The 14,001-nt window shown below is 52.8% G+C and overlaps 7 protein-coding genes across 7 annotated transcripts; 4 read left to right on the top strand and 3 right to left on the bottom strand.

The window, feature by feature from the left end:
• Positions 1–578: 578 nt before the first annotated feature.
• Positions 579–2,668, top strand: J4E90_009418 (uncharacterized protein; the record flags this gene model as incomplete). Its single annotated transcript, XM_051438937.1, has 2 exons — positions 579–1,334; positions 1,514–2,668. 2 exons carry the CDS (start codon positions 579–581, stop codon positions 2,666–2,668), a joined length of 1,911 nt encoding a protein of 636 aa, XP_051287014.1.
• A 459-nt stretch (positions 2,669–3,127) lies between these two features.
• NSA2 (Ribosome biogenesis protein) lies at positions 3,128–4,247 on the bottom strand (the record flags this gene model as incomplete). The annotated part of the gene is made up of 6 exons (XM_051438936.1): positions 3,128–3,174; positions 3,231–3,295; positions 3,345–3,400; positions 3,451–3,854; positions 3,905–4,080; positions 4,210–4,247. The coding sequence occupies 6 exons, from the start codon at positions 4,245–4,247 to the stop codon at positions 3,128–3,130; spliced, it is 786 nt and encodes a 261-aa protein (XP_051287013.1).
• A 199-nt stretch (positions 4,248–4,446) lies between these two features.
• Positions 4,447–5,193, top strand: J4E90_009416 (uncharacterized protein; the record flags this gene model as incomplete). The annotated part of the gene is made up of 1 exon (XM_051438935.1): positions 4,447–5,193. The coding sequence occupies one exon, from the start codon at positions 4,447–4,449 to the stop codon at positions 5,191–5,193; it is 747 nt and encodes a 248-aa protein (XP_051287012.1).
• Positions 5,194–5,411: 218 nt separating this feature from the next.
• J4E90_009415 (uncharacterized protein) lies at positions 5,412–6,665 on the bottom strand (the record flags this gene model as incomplete). Its single annotated transcript, XM_051438934.1, has 1 exon — positions 5,412–6,665. One exon carries the CDS (start codon positions 6,663–6,665, stop codon positions 5,412–5,414), a length of 1,254 nt encoding a protein of 417 aa, XP_051287011.1.
• A 307-nt stretch (positions 6,666–6,972) lies between these two features.
• J4E90_009414 (uncharacterized protein) lies at positions 6,973–8,013 on the top strand (the record flags this gene model as incomplete). The annotated part of the gene is made up of 1 exon (XM_051438933.1): positions 6,973–8,013. The coding sequence occupies one exon, from the start codon at positions 6,973–6,975 to the stop codon at positions 8,011–8,013; it is 1,041 nt and encodes a 346-aa protein (XP_051287010.1).
• A 472-nt stretch (positions 8,014–8,485) lies between these two features.
• On the top strand, positions 8,486–10,317 carry J4E90_009413 (uncharacterized protein; the record flags this gene model as incomplete). The annotated part of the gene is made up of 2 exons (XM_051438932.1): positions 8,486–8,654; positions 8,759–10,317. The coding sequence occupies 2 exons, from the start codon at positions 8,486–8,488 to the stop codon at positions 10,315–10,317; spliced, it is 1,728 nt and encodes a 575-aa protein (XP_051287009.1).
• A 253-nt stretch (positions 10,318–10,570) lies between these two features.
• Positions 10,571–12,318, bottom strand: J4E90_009412 (uncharacterized protein; the record flags this gene model as incomplete). Its single annotated transcript, XM_051438931.1, has 3 exons — positions 10,571–11,249; positions 11,782–11,938; positions 11,994–12,318. 3 exons carry the CDS (start codon positions 12,316–12,318, stop codon positions 10,571–10,573), a joined length of 1,161 nt encoding a protein of 386 aa, XP_051287008.1.
• Between the last annotated feature and the right edge of the window lie 1,683 nt (positions 12,319–14,001).

The following is a 14,001-nucleotide window of genomic DNA, read 5'->3' as shown; positions in this document are numbered from 1 at the left end:
AGATGGTGGAGTCGCTAGCCAGGCTTGGGGGTGGGCTGTCCGATCCCCCCGTGTTCAGACTAGAGGGCCCGCGGAGGAGGGCTCGATGGGAATATTCGACGACGTGGAGCGTGGGATATATATCTGACGGCATTGGAGCTTCAGAAGCCGTCCCGACGCGCATAGCCATATTCATGACCGTCACCCTGCCCTGCCCTGCAGCCCAGCCCAACTCTCCCGCAGCCAATACCCGACTGTGACTTGCCAGAAGCAACCCCACAATTAGCCTGGACGTACCTCTGTCGCATGCAGCGCCTGGATAGCCAGGTCGAGCGCCGAACGCGACCCAGTCAGCCTGCGAAGCGAAGAGCCTAGCCAGTCAGCCCCTGGGCCCTGGACTTGACTGCTGCATTCTGCCTGAGCCTATGCTTCGGCCTAGTCGCCTCCCCCACGCCAGACAAGCCTATACCTTGCGCCCCAACGCCTCTCTACAACTACACCAGCCGACCATTTCGTCGCAGACGCAACTGCCCCAAGAACCTGCCTCGGCGGCCCCGCTGCACTGGCTATCAGGCGGATAGCGGGCGTCGATGGCCAGCATGCACAACTGGCCCGCGCCACACTCCACCACACATCCCACAACGCCGCCGCACGCCCACCCGCCCGCTGGAGACTGGCCGCACTCACCCAGCGCACTGGCTGCTGCTGTGACGCTAGCGACCCTCTCTGACAACAGACCGCCCGATGACGACGAGGACGACGGCGACGACGATGACGATGGTGGGGGGATATCGCTAGAGGACTACCAGCATTTCATGGAAGCCATGCCCGAGTCGCATCAGGCAGGAGCAAACAGCGACGATGGGGACCCCTCGCTGGATGAGGGAGGCACGATAGAAGACATGTTTGGCTTCGGGCCAATCCATCCATCCTATGTCACATACAACGCTTTCGACATGTTTGCAGGCTCCAGCATACCTCAACACCACACATCCACTACACACTTCATTGCGCCGGTCACCATAGCAGGCAACCTGCCATACGGTACTGACCTGTTACTTGAGCCACCGCCAACACTTAACGAACCGCACCTGAGCATACAGGACCGGGCGGCCTTTTGCCCCATTACGTCCTACTTCCACCGCTTCTACGGGCAGTGGAAGCCCGGTGTTGTGCCTGGTCTGGATCTCATCCAGCTGCCGGATTTCATTACCCGAGAAGATCTCAAGGGTGATGAGTATGATTACCAGGGAATTGATTGGACCGCCCGGAAGACTACTAGGGCTTCGGTACGGAGAGCAAGGTCGCAACATGAGCGTCAGCGGGTGCCTCATTGTGTGAAGCAGGTTCGCAAGGTATGCATAGTACGAAGAAGCGTTTTCTTGCTCCAGCTACTCCACACCCTGAAGAGATTACTGCGTTCTACAAGCCCGAATGAGGAACAAGATATAACATCTCTCCAGGGTGTAGTATAGCTATGGCACAGAAATGAGCTTCACATATATGATCTATATCTTTGGCTAACCTCTCTTAGCACGTCCATTCAACACCCAACACGGACAGCTTCTTCCAGTTCCGAAGGATCAACACCAGCCCCCGTGCCTTTGTGCCTCACTTCCAGCTGCGGAATGTTCTGACGGCCACATCTCGCAATGATATTTACTATGCAAAAGGTCACCAAGTACTCCACACAGACGCAGAAGGCACATCCGAAGACGCCGTCGTTGACCTCAACAAACACCTGGCTCTCGATGCATCGATTACCACTATCGCTTCCCACGGCGACGTACTCATCGCCGGTGCTTTCGAAGGCGAGTACGCCATCACCAATCTCTCCTCAACCCACGGCTCGCCCTGCACGTTCGGCCGCACCACCGACTTTGCGACCGACACAAAATCACGCATAGTTAATCACATGCACCTCTTCCCCTCACGGCGAACCTACACCCCACAAGCCGTCCTCTGTTCCAACGACCACCGGCTCCGTGTGCTCGACTGCGGCACCAACACCTTCGTCCACTCGTTCCTCTACCCCGCAGCCGTCAACTGCTCGGCTACCAGTCCAAATGGACGCATGCGCGTCGTCGTCGGCGATTTCCAAGAAACTCTCATCACAAACGCAGAAACCGGCCAGCCCTTCGAAACGCTAAACTCGCACACAGACGACGCCTTCGCCTGTGCCTGGGCCGACGACGGCATCCACGTCGCGACCGCCGCGCAGGATTCCACCATCGTCGTCTGGGACGCGCGCTACTGGGAGAAGCCGCTCGCCGTCATGAAGAGCGAACTCAGCGTCCCGCGTTCCCTCCACTTCTCGCCCATCGGCTCCGGCCCGCGTGTTCTCGTTGCCGCCGAAGCAGATGACTTCATCAACATCATCAATGCGCAGACGTGGGAGTCGAAGCAAACGTTCGATTTCTTCGGCCCTGCGGGTGGTGTGTCGTTTACGCCTGATGGCCAGTCTCTTTTCATTGCGAATGGAGAGAGGCGATTTGGTGGCATCATCGAGCTTGAACGTACGGGCTGGGCGGATAAGACGGGGAGGAGGGGTAGTTTCGATGACGAGATCCGCGATGAGATTGTCGTGGATTGGGCGGGTGATGAGGCGCTGGACAGCGATGGAAGGGCTCTAGCAGGGGATGTGGCTAGAAGGAGAAGGCATGTGGATTTGAGTGACGTTATCGTATAACGTCGCTTTGTAGATGTGAACCAGCTATTTGGTATCTTGGGTGGGAAAGAATCTTTTGGCGTTTTTGTCTTTATGCGGAGATGGATCGACTGGGAAGATACCACGGATTGGGCGGTCACGGATTGGGTATTTAATCTAGCATCGTAATTACCACCAGCATCTTAAACTCGTGTTGTAGTTTAACTTCCTCCACAAAAATCTGACGACAGACTTCTGAGTTCGATGAATGCACAACAGCTTGATCAATGTGGTATCATTACTCTTTTTCTTTGCTAGCTAAAAGTCCTCCAAGATATACATGCTCAGTTGCATCATCGGCCAGCCTTGCCACATTCCGTGCCTAGCAAATCCCGTTCTCTCGTAATCGCCGCAACGCCTTGGAATTCGATTTTGCTGTTTGACCCACATAACGCCATCAAATGCATTGTTCACGGTTCGTCCCTGTTTTATACGACAAGCTTAGACGAGCAGAACAGCGTTCAAGCAACCGTCATTCTCGGGGTTGTCTTAGAGGGACGAAGTCAGCATACGTCTCACATGCACTCATACAGTTATAACTCACTGGTAATTTGCGCGTAGCGACCCCAGACTACCTTGCCTCCAGCGGTTACAAGACCGAGTTCAGACCTGAAGAGGCATTAGTAACCTGCACATGTATACAGAGCGACCAGCTTACACATTAACTTCGATGATTGTGCCTTTCGTGAGCACACCGAGCTGCGTGTACATGGGCTGAGAAGTCAGTATATGTCTCACATGCACTTCGTACAGTCAGAACTTACCTGTTGGGGGTTCTTCTTTACTGAAATAATCGGCAATTGAACCGTGACGTTCAGCTCAGGATGCGTCACGTTGGCCTTCTTGTAACGCAGACCCATAGGCCTGATGAAGCGCTCGTATTTGACGGGGCGACGGGTGAAACCTGGTCCGACGAATGTGGGTTTGGTGATCATACGCTTCCAGCTCTTCTTCTTAGTCTTCTTTCCGGTCTTGACGACTGAGAACATCTCTTCCTCAGAGATACCCTTGACTTTGGGTAGGGGGACGGAGAACCGAGCGGCCTTCTCGTTACGCTTCTGTTTGATTGCTGAGGATAGGGCTTTTGCGTTCTTCTCGTTGCTACGGTCTAGGAGGTAGGCGGGCAGGGCGTCGGTGGCAGGTTCGGGTGCCTCGTTGGATTTGACGTCTGAAAGATGTCAGTGTATGCCTCAAGCCAGTGTGTACAGGAACACCTACTCCTCTCCTCGTGTGCGCGGATCTTCTGCTTCATCTGAATCTTCTCCTTGCGACGCTTCTCAGCGTACAACTTAGCCCTCAGGCCACGGAAGTTTTGCGCCTTCTTCGAGGCATTGTGCCCTTCACGGGCAATCTTTTTCCGTTGACGTTCGTCATGATCGAAGCGCTTTCCATGCCTGGTAAGAGTTAGTTATGTGTTCTTGGTGTTGAGATGTGAGCGCAAAGCGCAAATCGCGACGCAGGATTGGTGCTGAGGTAGGCGATGCGAGGTGCGAGATGCGAGATGTAGGATTGGTGCGACGTACTGCTTCGTAAAGCGCTCGATATACTCGTTCTGAGGCATGGCGACGGCGACTACCTCTGTGTATGCTGTAAGGGTGGTGGTAGTGGAGTGGAGTCTTCCACCAGGCGCCTTGCCTCCAAAAAGTTCGGCACTAGCCCCCACTAGCGCGATGCGGGATTCTTCAACATCGGACTCCCGCAACACCAAAGATACTGAATCCAGCAGCCACCCCAGCCATTGCATCCCACAAACCCCAGTAATGGCTCTATTCGCCCGCTCTGCACGCCATGCGCTCTTCGAATCTAGAGCGATCATCCAACCAACGATCCGCCGCGCAGGCATAACAACCGTATCGCACAACCTCGACACATCGAATACGCCCGAACCGCTCATGCAATCCGGCCACCGCATATCAGACGAGGCCAAAGAGCGCGCTCAAACACCACAGCCTCTCCCTAAAGACGCCCCAGCCCCCGCTTCCACAAACGACATCAAAGCCTCACCAAATGCCCGCTCAGACATCCTCTCACAAACCCTCACACCCTCCATCCGCAAGCTCCTCCCTCTCCTACAATCGCAGCCGGCACATTACATAACCGCACATCTACATGGCCGCCCATATCTTCTCACTCGCGGAGACACGCTTCGCCTCCCCTTCCAAATGCCACATGTACGACCAGGCGATGTTCTGCGTCTGAACCGCGCTACACACATCGGATCGCGCGACTACACGTTAAAAGCCCCAGAGCCTGTCAAGGGAAACGCAGATCGTGGGAAGAAGGTGTTTTATCTGGACGAGCGGTTATTCACATGCAGAGCGCGGGTTGTGGGTGTGGAGACTGAGCCGTTGAGGGTGGAGGAGAAGACCAAGAGGAGACGGAGACATGTCAAGCATGTTATGAGCAAACAGTACTTCACAGTCTTGAAGATTAGTGATTTGGAAGTTAAGAGTCTGGAGGAGTATGAAGCTGTGTTGGGGCAAGAGGGTAAGGAGAGTGTACAATAGTGGTGGCGTCGAGAGGTGGGATGCGTCTTTGAATGTATCATATGTATCGATAACACGAGCATGTCAGCCTCGGGGCTGTTACGTGAATGCGATATCTCAGGAATGGGAGTACGATATCATGCTCGTATTCATGTCTAAGTGTACATTGGGTATATGCGATCCCGGACGCCGATTATGCTTGCCTACTCATCATCGCTGCTGGTAATATCGATCCGACACTAGTGCGCCACCTGCGCTGCATAGAAGTCGGGATATTGGTTCTGAATCATCGACGTGACCTTCTCCACCTCCTCTGCCAGGCCTGTGACGTTGGCATCCCACTTCCGTAGCTCTTTGCCGACAACGCGCTCTGCGTGCCCTGTCTTACGCTCACCACTGGCCTCGCCCTCGAAGAAAACGTATCGGTCGATCTGGTCGATGTAACCTGCAAGTCGGCCTTGCTCTAACATCTTTGCCGCGTAGTCCTCGGCCTTCTCAGCGTCGATGCCCAGTAGTTCGCCCAGCTGATCAAATCCGATGTTGTTATAGAGCTTCGATGCGCCGAGCAAGTTGTGTTCCAGGATAGCCTTGTCGAGCACAGTCAAGCCATCAGCGGCCCGGGCGAGATGGTGAGGCTCGAGCTTGGCGGAGAAGGCGTTGATCTCGGCAGGTGTGAGGAGACGGTTCAGGAAGATCTTCTCGAGGATGGCATAGTCGTCGGCGGAACTGGCTCGGTCGTCCTTGTAGAGCTTGGCCAACATCTTACCTCGTTGCGGACCAGCAGGAGCGAGGACTGCACAGATGATTGCTTTCCCAAGAAAGTTGTCGCGCTCTTCAGCGTCCACAACTGGCTCGTTGCTCAAAGTGTAGTATCCCTGGGCAGCATCAAGGAAGGACCGTTGCGAGTCGAGAATGCGGGCTTGACTCAATTGAAACATGACCTTGGTGGTCTTGTCTTGTACGTTGAAGATGATGTTCTTGATCTTGTTCAGATGTGTGAAGGCGCTCGTTGGATCGTCTTCCTCCAGATAGCACCGCACTATCCGGATCCAGACCTGCGCCTTGTCATCCGCGGAGACAGACTTTTGTGTTGACTCAAGGTTTATGGTCGCGAGCGTCTGTGCTGACCGTCTGAAGTCCTCGTTCTGCTCGAACGCATCTGCAAGAGCATGCTTGATCTGAGTGTCCTGCTCCTCATACTGGCCCGCGCCCTTGGACTGTAATAGTGTGATGACCTTCTCTCCAACTTCAATCCTGGCGTCTGCGTCCTTGACAGTCCGGAACGCATCTACGAAAGCAGCGAGGAGTGGCCGCAGAACGACTATGCCGAGCGAGTCATCGAGGAGGGTTTGTGCGTATGCGTTCAGATCGGCGGCGATATTGGTGGATGATTCTATGATCTGTTGGAGGAGAGCAGTGTACTGAGAGGGCTTTTCGCTGGCCGGTGCCGCCTCAATCTGCTGTAAAGCCGAGGTGACAGCTTGTGAAGCCATTGTGGGGGTTTTGGACGAGCTGGATTGGTTGAGAAGACGTTTAGAGCTCAAGCTGAGAGGGTATGAGAGAATGAATGGCGAGGACAAGAGGATAACTCTGTAGCTACGAACGAGATTCAGTCGTGCCTGTTGGTTGTTGATAGGCAGCAGACGTGGGGCAAGCGCGACCTCTCCATAGCTGCATTATCGATAAGGGCTTGGCACGCTAGTGCGGAAGCGCGTCGGGGAAGAGCGCGCCCTAGTTCAGTCGATCTTTCATCATCTCTACCAACTCACCCCAGGCAACAACACACACACACTCGCTACCATGAACGGCATCAAGACAGAAGCCGGGGTCAAGGCGGAAGGCGACATAGGCTTCATGGACGATGACTTCTACGAGGACACCGGCGAGATGAGCATCAACAAGGACAATCCTCAACAGGATGTCTGGCTCACGCGGATTCCAGACTGGCTCTACGAGGCAGTGTCTAAATGGGAAAACGTTGCCGACGGTAACGACAACGATCAGATACAGATCGGCGAAGTCCTCGCATTCGCGACGACGAGCGGCATCGACAAGGACAAGCCTATGCGCGTCTTCCTCGATGATCGTTGGCGCGCAAAGTCCAACTTACCCTCCGCCTTCCAGCTCGATCCTGCAGCCGCTTCCGAAGCGCAACTGGGCAACACATACATCTTTACAGAGAAGGATCTGCCAGGGTTCAAGGGACAAGGCTTCGGCTATGGGAGAGGCCACGGAGGCTATGGTGGTGGTATACAAGATCCGAATGCGCGCGTCCAAAAACGGAGCAAGTACAAGAAGGCGATCCCCAAACAGACTGCCCTCGTCGGCCACGCGACACGGCAGTATAACGCGAATCCTCTCGAAACCAAAGAGTTCAAGGACTTCAGCGCCGCGCGCATCAAACAAGCCATTCAAGGCTCCTACACCACCACCATCATCACGAAAGACACCGAAGTCTCTGACGTCAACAACTCCATCACCCTCAACAACCGCTTCAAGAACTTCATCAAGCCCACGACCAAGGCCAAGTCACAGCAGAACAAGGCGGCTCGTATGGCTCGTTCCGACCTCATCGACGTACTGCACCAGCTGTTCGACGAATACCAGTACTGGCCGATGAAGGCTATCAAACAGCGCACAAAACAACCAGAGCAGTATCTCAAGGAGGTGCTTGGCGACATTGCGCTGCTTGTCAAGTCTGGGCCCTTTGCGAGCAACTGGAAGCGGCAGGCCGTCTTCGACAACCAACGCGATACTAGTAAGCAAGCAGAGGCAGCTGCGCCAGAGGGTCCGGGTGATGGCGACTCAGAGGGCGAGGACGAGATGGAGGATGTAGTGTAGAAGACTGTGGTGGGATGGGGTAGTTGATCAAATTGTTGCGTTGGCGATACCCAGTCCGTGAAGGAACATACACGGCGCCGTAGAAAGGAGCTTCATCATTTTCAGGTTTATTATACTGCATGCTCCCTCGAGAATGAACAGTATTAATGTGTTGCAGCATGTCAGCGTACAACAGCGTATGCGATCAGAGTGTGAGGTCCTATCAACTGATCGTCGTGGCAATGACGGCATCTTAGCGACTAACGTCCATGACTCGAGCGGACCTGGCCGACCCGCTCATCTCACAATCTAACGGTCATTCCGACTCCGCCTTCTAACTCTATCGCTTTTCAATCTGTACATATGTTATCCTTTTGATACACTCTCTTCATTGTTGACATACGCTCGGGCTTCCAATTACTCGCACCAAGAAGTGGCGAAAGAATTTGCATGACCTCCATCTTCCTGGAATTGCACGCCAAAAAAAAGTGTCATGACACCACAAGAGCAAGAGCAGAGCCACTGGTTGGACAAATACGCATCAAATTATGCTGAGTGGAAGCTGTCAGAAGATGCAGATGGCACCCAGCTGTTCAAGCGACCGCTTGGGCTAGTAGAGACTTCTTTTGACTCGGATGGCGCGTATTATGGTGGCCGGGCAGGTATGTAGGATCTTCGGAATATTTTATACTCGTTTCTTGATGGTCCAAAGAGATGTCCACTCGTCATATTGAGCATGGCTGAAGCGCGACTGACTGTGCAACAGACATGACTGCCCTTTTCACATTAGCCGTCCAACACAAGCTCTCAAAATCAGAGCTGAGGCGCAAGATAGCGCTTGCCTGGACTTCTCTTCGCCTTCAGCACCCTTTACTCCTGTCTCGAGTGACCGATGATCCAGAAATAAGAAGACGAGGTTTTGCCGTGGATGTACCCAGCTCTCGAGATTCTGCCATTCAAGAAGTCGAGAAGAGTATCGTTTGGATCGAAGAAGCGTATGAGAACGTCGACGAAAAAGAGCTGTACCACCACGCCTACAACGTAACTCGCATCATTGAACCCACGAAGTGCCTATCAAAGTTCCATGTCTTACCTTTGCGACAACTTCCAGACGGAACATATGAGCTACGCTTCCTCATCGTGATTGCGCATCAAATTTCCGATGGTCTCTCGGCTTACAGCTGGTTCAGTCATTTCATTCGCATCTTCAACCAACCATCCCAGGATATCTTAGCAGACATCGAGTCCCTCCGTATGCCAGAAAAGATCAGAAAATTCTTGCCAGCCGCCCAGGAAGACTTATACCCACCAATTGCAGGCAATAAAGCGAGACAGCGCTGGTTCTGGGCGCTCATCAGAGTGTTGCGGCACGTGAAGAAGGGAGGACTACCACCCACCTTTACGAATCCGCTGCGGAGAGAGAAGAGGTTAGAGGAGCCAGTACCACTCGAACCCAAGTTCAACAAGATATTCGACTATAGCCCTTCGACTCGCCCTCCAATGTCCTGTGGTCATGTATCCGCATCCCTATCGCCCGCCGCCTCAGCACGTCTGATATCCCTATGCCGCTCCGCAAACGTCAGTATAGGAGCTGGGTGTTTCGCTCTCGCCGGCCTAGCAATGATGGCCATCCACGAAAAACGGTCTCCATCCACCAACCACCCACCATTCACAGCCTCCTTCCCGCTAAACCCCCGCGCCTTCTTCGTAAATCCACCACCGCCTGACTCATGCATGCTAGCCTTTAGCGAAGGCATAGTAATGCCCTTCTTATCCTCCGATCTACCCGTAGAAGGACGCTTCAAGCTCGTAGCGAAGCACGCGAACCGCGAGTTACGTGTCTACCAGAAACGTCTCAAAGGAAAAGGAAAGACAGGTACAGCAGGTATTCTAGACAAAGGCTCACCAGGCCGTCTCCTCGCAACAGGCTACGTCGCGCAAATCGAACGCGTCGAAGCGAAACTCCCGCCCTCGCGTCGCTCACCTTCTTTCCAAAATCCACAAGGCTCTCTAGCACCTAGCACAGCAGGCTTCGGCGCTACATGCGGCGTCTCGTCCATCGGGCCTTTAGCTGCGTTCTTCAAGCGCGGGACGTACGACGTTCAGAATTTGGGGGACAAGGACTTTGCGGCTGATTTCCGCGATGTGAAGATTGGGGTTAGAGCGAGGGAGGACGAGTTTTTGGTGGGCAGCTCGACTAGTGCGGAGGGGATTGTGGGGTTCGGCGTTAGCTATGATCTCAACTCTATTAGTGCTGAGGCGGCGGAGGTGTGGAGAGAGACTATCGAGGGGCTGTTGGAGGGGAGGGAGGTAGCGAGGTTGTAGATGAGGGACGATATGGATTTGGATGGCAGAAGTTACGGAGGGCTGCCGGTTCTATTTAGCCACCTCATACATCTTACAACACGTAACCAAACACCATAAAATGTAACGGCGTACTAAGCCAGTCTATCCTATTGCTATGTGTTCTGTATTCAATCGGCGAAGACGCATGTCAGACCCGCACACTGGCCATCTGCTCGCAAATTCGGTGTTGTAGACCTCAACACTAGGTAGGGCTCTCGTTCAACTCGCACGACTAGAGCTCGTACCACTTTTGTGTGTCCTCATAGAAGGTGGTTTCTGGTCCGCACAGTACAATCTTCTCCTTCCATTCGTTCCGCCAATCTGCGATGGTCCAGTCTTGACTCTCAAAGAACATGAGATCTGAGTCCCACAGGTCGCCTACGGGGCCTGTAAACTGGATGTTCGACGTGCCATTCATGATTGCGCGGATTACGTTCGGAAAACCTGCGGGTAAGTGCCATGGTAGTGAGGTGACTTGGCCGTAACCCGAACGGACCCATGGTGTAGGCTGCAAATTGTTACGCTCTGCTTGGGTGAGCATGGCTTCTTGCATTGCTGCGGCATACTTCAAGAGCCTGAAAGTTTGCACTGCCTTTGTTGTACTGCCGTCGATGATGAGTCGGTAGGCATTGGTAGTTATACCACTGGCAGCCAAAGATAGAGCCTCCTCTATCCATGGGACTGTTACTCCCAGGCAAGTGGATCCAAGTATGAATCGATCGTCGATTCCCAAATCTGTAGACTCCGGGAGCAGATTGCTCAATAGTCCGATGTTGTGCTCCACGCGTAAAGACGAATTGCTCTTGCAGAAACCAATGAGTCCACGTGCATGACATGCGGGACGAAGCAGAGACTTGCGGTCCTCGTACAGGATGATCTTCCGGAGGTTGAGCCATTGCTTTGGTGGTAGGCTATGTACTACAAGATAAGTTAGCAAAAGGTCTCATGACTGCGTTTAGATGCGATCACAATGCTGTATTTGACTCAAACTGCCTGGTGAAAGCATTGGTGCGCAGGTATTCTGAAACAAAGGGGAAAAGACGGTTACGTACAGTAGTGGATCGCTACAGCTGCAGCAGAGAAGTAGCACCTGATGTTTTCCATGGAACGGTGACAGAGCTCAAAATCGATTGCACGAGGTGGTCTAGGGTCGCTTTGCTTGCAGAGAAGAGTTTCCATACGCGATAGATCTTCGTCTTGGGGTAGTAACCATGGGTCAGGTCTCCATAAGAGCAGTTCGATCAACGAGCCTTGGTTGAAAATATTGTTCTGATCCCTCCAGAGCCCACAGGACAATTGCCTTTGCCAAAGACCCTACCTGTGAGCTGCGCGAACCTTTCCGGGCTACGAGAGTGAGCACGATGTAGGGCGAACAGTAGCGCATCGATACATGCTTGATGGGCAACGTGATTTACGCGTATCGACCCCATCCAAACTCCGAACTTATCGCGTTGCTCAGCAATGGCTTGCGGTAGCAAGTCACCGAAATATAGTCCCATGTTTGGATAACGCGCTTCGATGTCGACGAAGTCGGAAGCTTGTAGCAATTCGGTCACACAGACCAACATGCGTTGTCGCTGTGTTTGAACAAGAGTCGTCACTAAAGAGCAGATTGGAATTAGCGCAGCCTTGTTATAACATAATGCAAAACTTACAGATGTGGAGTCGAGCGACTCTTGAGCGTAGGCCCATGAACTCTGAAATGTCGTACGCAGAGCATCGTGTGCTAAACTCCGCTTTCTGGAAGGCTACCCTTTTCATCTCTTCCGCCGCGATCTTACAAGTCACTATCAAACCAAGGTTTTCTGCGCGCGCAGCTGTATCCCGGTAGCGCAGCTTTTGCGTGTCCTTGTTGTACTCGTACGATCGCCTGCCATCTGCATAGTATTCGTAGATTTCGTCGCGGAGTTCTCGAGGTAGGCGGTATAACGGGGATTGTAACTGCGTCGAGTGGGTGTTCGCTGACTGGGCTGTAGCCATCGATGGAGTTTTACTCCGGTGGGTAGAGTTGCTTGTCGACATATCTGAAGATGCAGATAGTGTACAAGGCATGAGTGATGGTTGCAGTGATAGGGTTTAAGAGATCTTATATAGTTGGAGATGACTCTTTCTCTTTGGGAGCTCCGTGGATGGTTACACTCGACATACTCACTAGCGGTTCGCGCTGGCTGGGAGAACCAGAGACGCAGTAGTGGTGACTCACTTGCAGCACTGCATCCGTCCGTTGATTGACCAACAAGACTCGTCAGGTAACATTACAAGTCGAACCAACATAATCTGTTGAGAAGACACAGAGGCGCAGGAATGGTGAGTCAGTAGCAGGCGTGGTAACGGCGAACTGGTCATGCTGTAAATCTTGGAAGCTATGAAACTTTGACTCATACCATTCGAATAGTGTGCAACATAGTAACGCAAGAAAGATGCACCTTTGCGACCAGCGAGGCATGTTCTCTGGCTTCGTAGATGAATGTCAGAGGCCTGGGCGCCATCCGCTCAGGGATATTGACTTTGGTTAGCGTAGGGATGCCAGGATTGATGACGTAATGCGCAACTAACAAGGGTTGTCGCGAAAGTCATTTGCACCATGATGTAGTACAGATTCATCCTCATATCTATCGCATATTCAAAATTCTATTTGAATCTCATTCGATTCAAAGAGTCATATATCAAGTTATGTGTCTCTTGACTACATCGTTACTCGGCCCTAGTTCCTCAGGCATTACGGGTCCACGGTACCTAGGTAGCACAAATACTCGATGTCTAACTTCCCAATGCAGTTTCCCCTACCTCCCGAGGCCCTCTTCTCTGTCTTTCGCGTTCGAGCGTGAGGGCCTTTTCGTCCGAAGACCTCTCAGCGGTTTCTAAGGAAACGCCTCAATCTTAGAAATAACAATGCCTGGCATACGCATCTTTATCCGCCGGATCAGATCCTCGTTCCACTGACCACGGCTGTCCCGTACCTCGATCATCTCCAAGCCCTTTAAAGAGGCGAGCTCGCCCTCTAGCCCCATGACTATACTCCCCACAGCTGTCCTAAGTTGCATCCTCTTGATAGCCTGTAGTTGCTTCTGGCCGGTATGATGAAGTAGCTTCCATGTATTGGAACATGCTATCCAACCCGTCATAGCAAAGACGTTGAGAGTGTAAGGCAGCATAGCGGTCTCTGTGTTGATCTGCGAGCAGCTTCCAAGGAGGGCGAGAAGATGTCGCTTGGGGCCGGCTCGGTCCCTCATCGCTGTTCTTGTCATCTCTATCGGATAATTCATACGTAACACATACTCGTAGATGATGTTACGAAGCTCAGGTAGAAGACGGAGGAGAGGGGAGTTTGCCTGGTTCTCTTGGGTTCTGTCAGACTGTAAGTAAGTTGTAGAGGATGTGCGAACTCTTGAACTCACCGACGTATGCGCTCAGCATGCGAAGTACTCAGGCGGTTTATGTCCTGAAGTTCTCCTGAATCCTCCATGAGAACTCCGTTGGTTTGATTTGGTTGGTTGAGTCTATTGGATGTATTGATTGCCGACCAAGGTATGGTAAGGTATTCTCGATGAAGGTAGAAGGCAGAAGACTGGCAGATTAATAGGTAAATGAAGGAGCTGCACTAGGTGTGCACGGGCTTATGAAATTTACAAGCAATGTAAGATCGCATGAAATGACCTGACA

The sequence above is a fragment of the Alternaria incomplexa genome (assembly GCF_024043165.1).
Source record: "Alternaria incomplexa strain BMP 0042 chromosome Unknown scaffold_16, whole genome shotgun sequence".
Taxonomy (NCBI): domain Eukaryota; kingdom Fungi; phylum Ascomycota; class Dothideomycetes; order Pleosporales; family Pleosporaceae; genus Alternaria; species Alternaria incomplexa.
The sequence above is the reverse complement of the archived record's forward strand: the minus strand, read 5'-3'. Positions and strand labels throughout refer to the sequence as shown.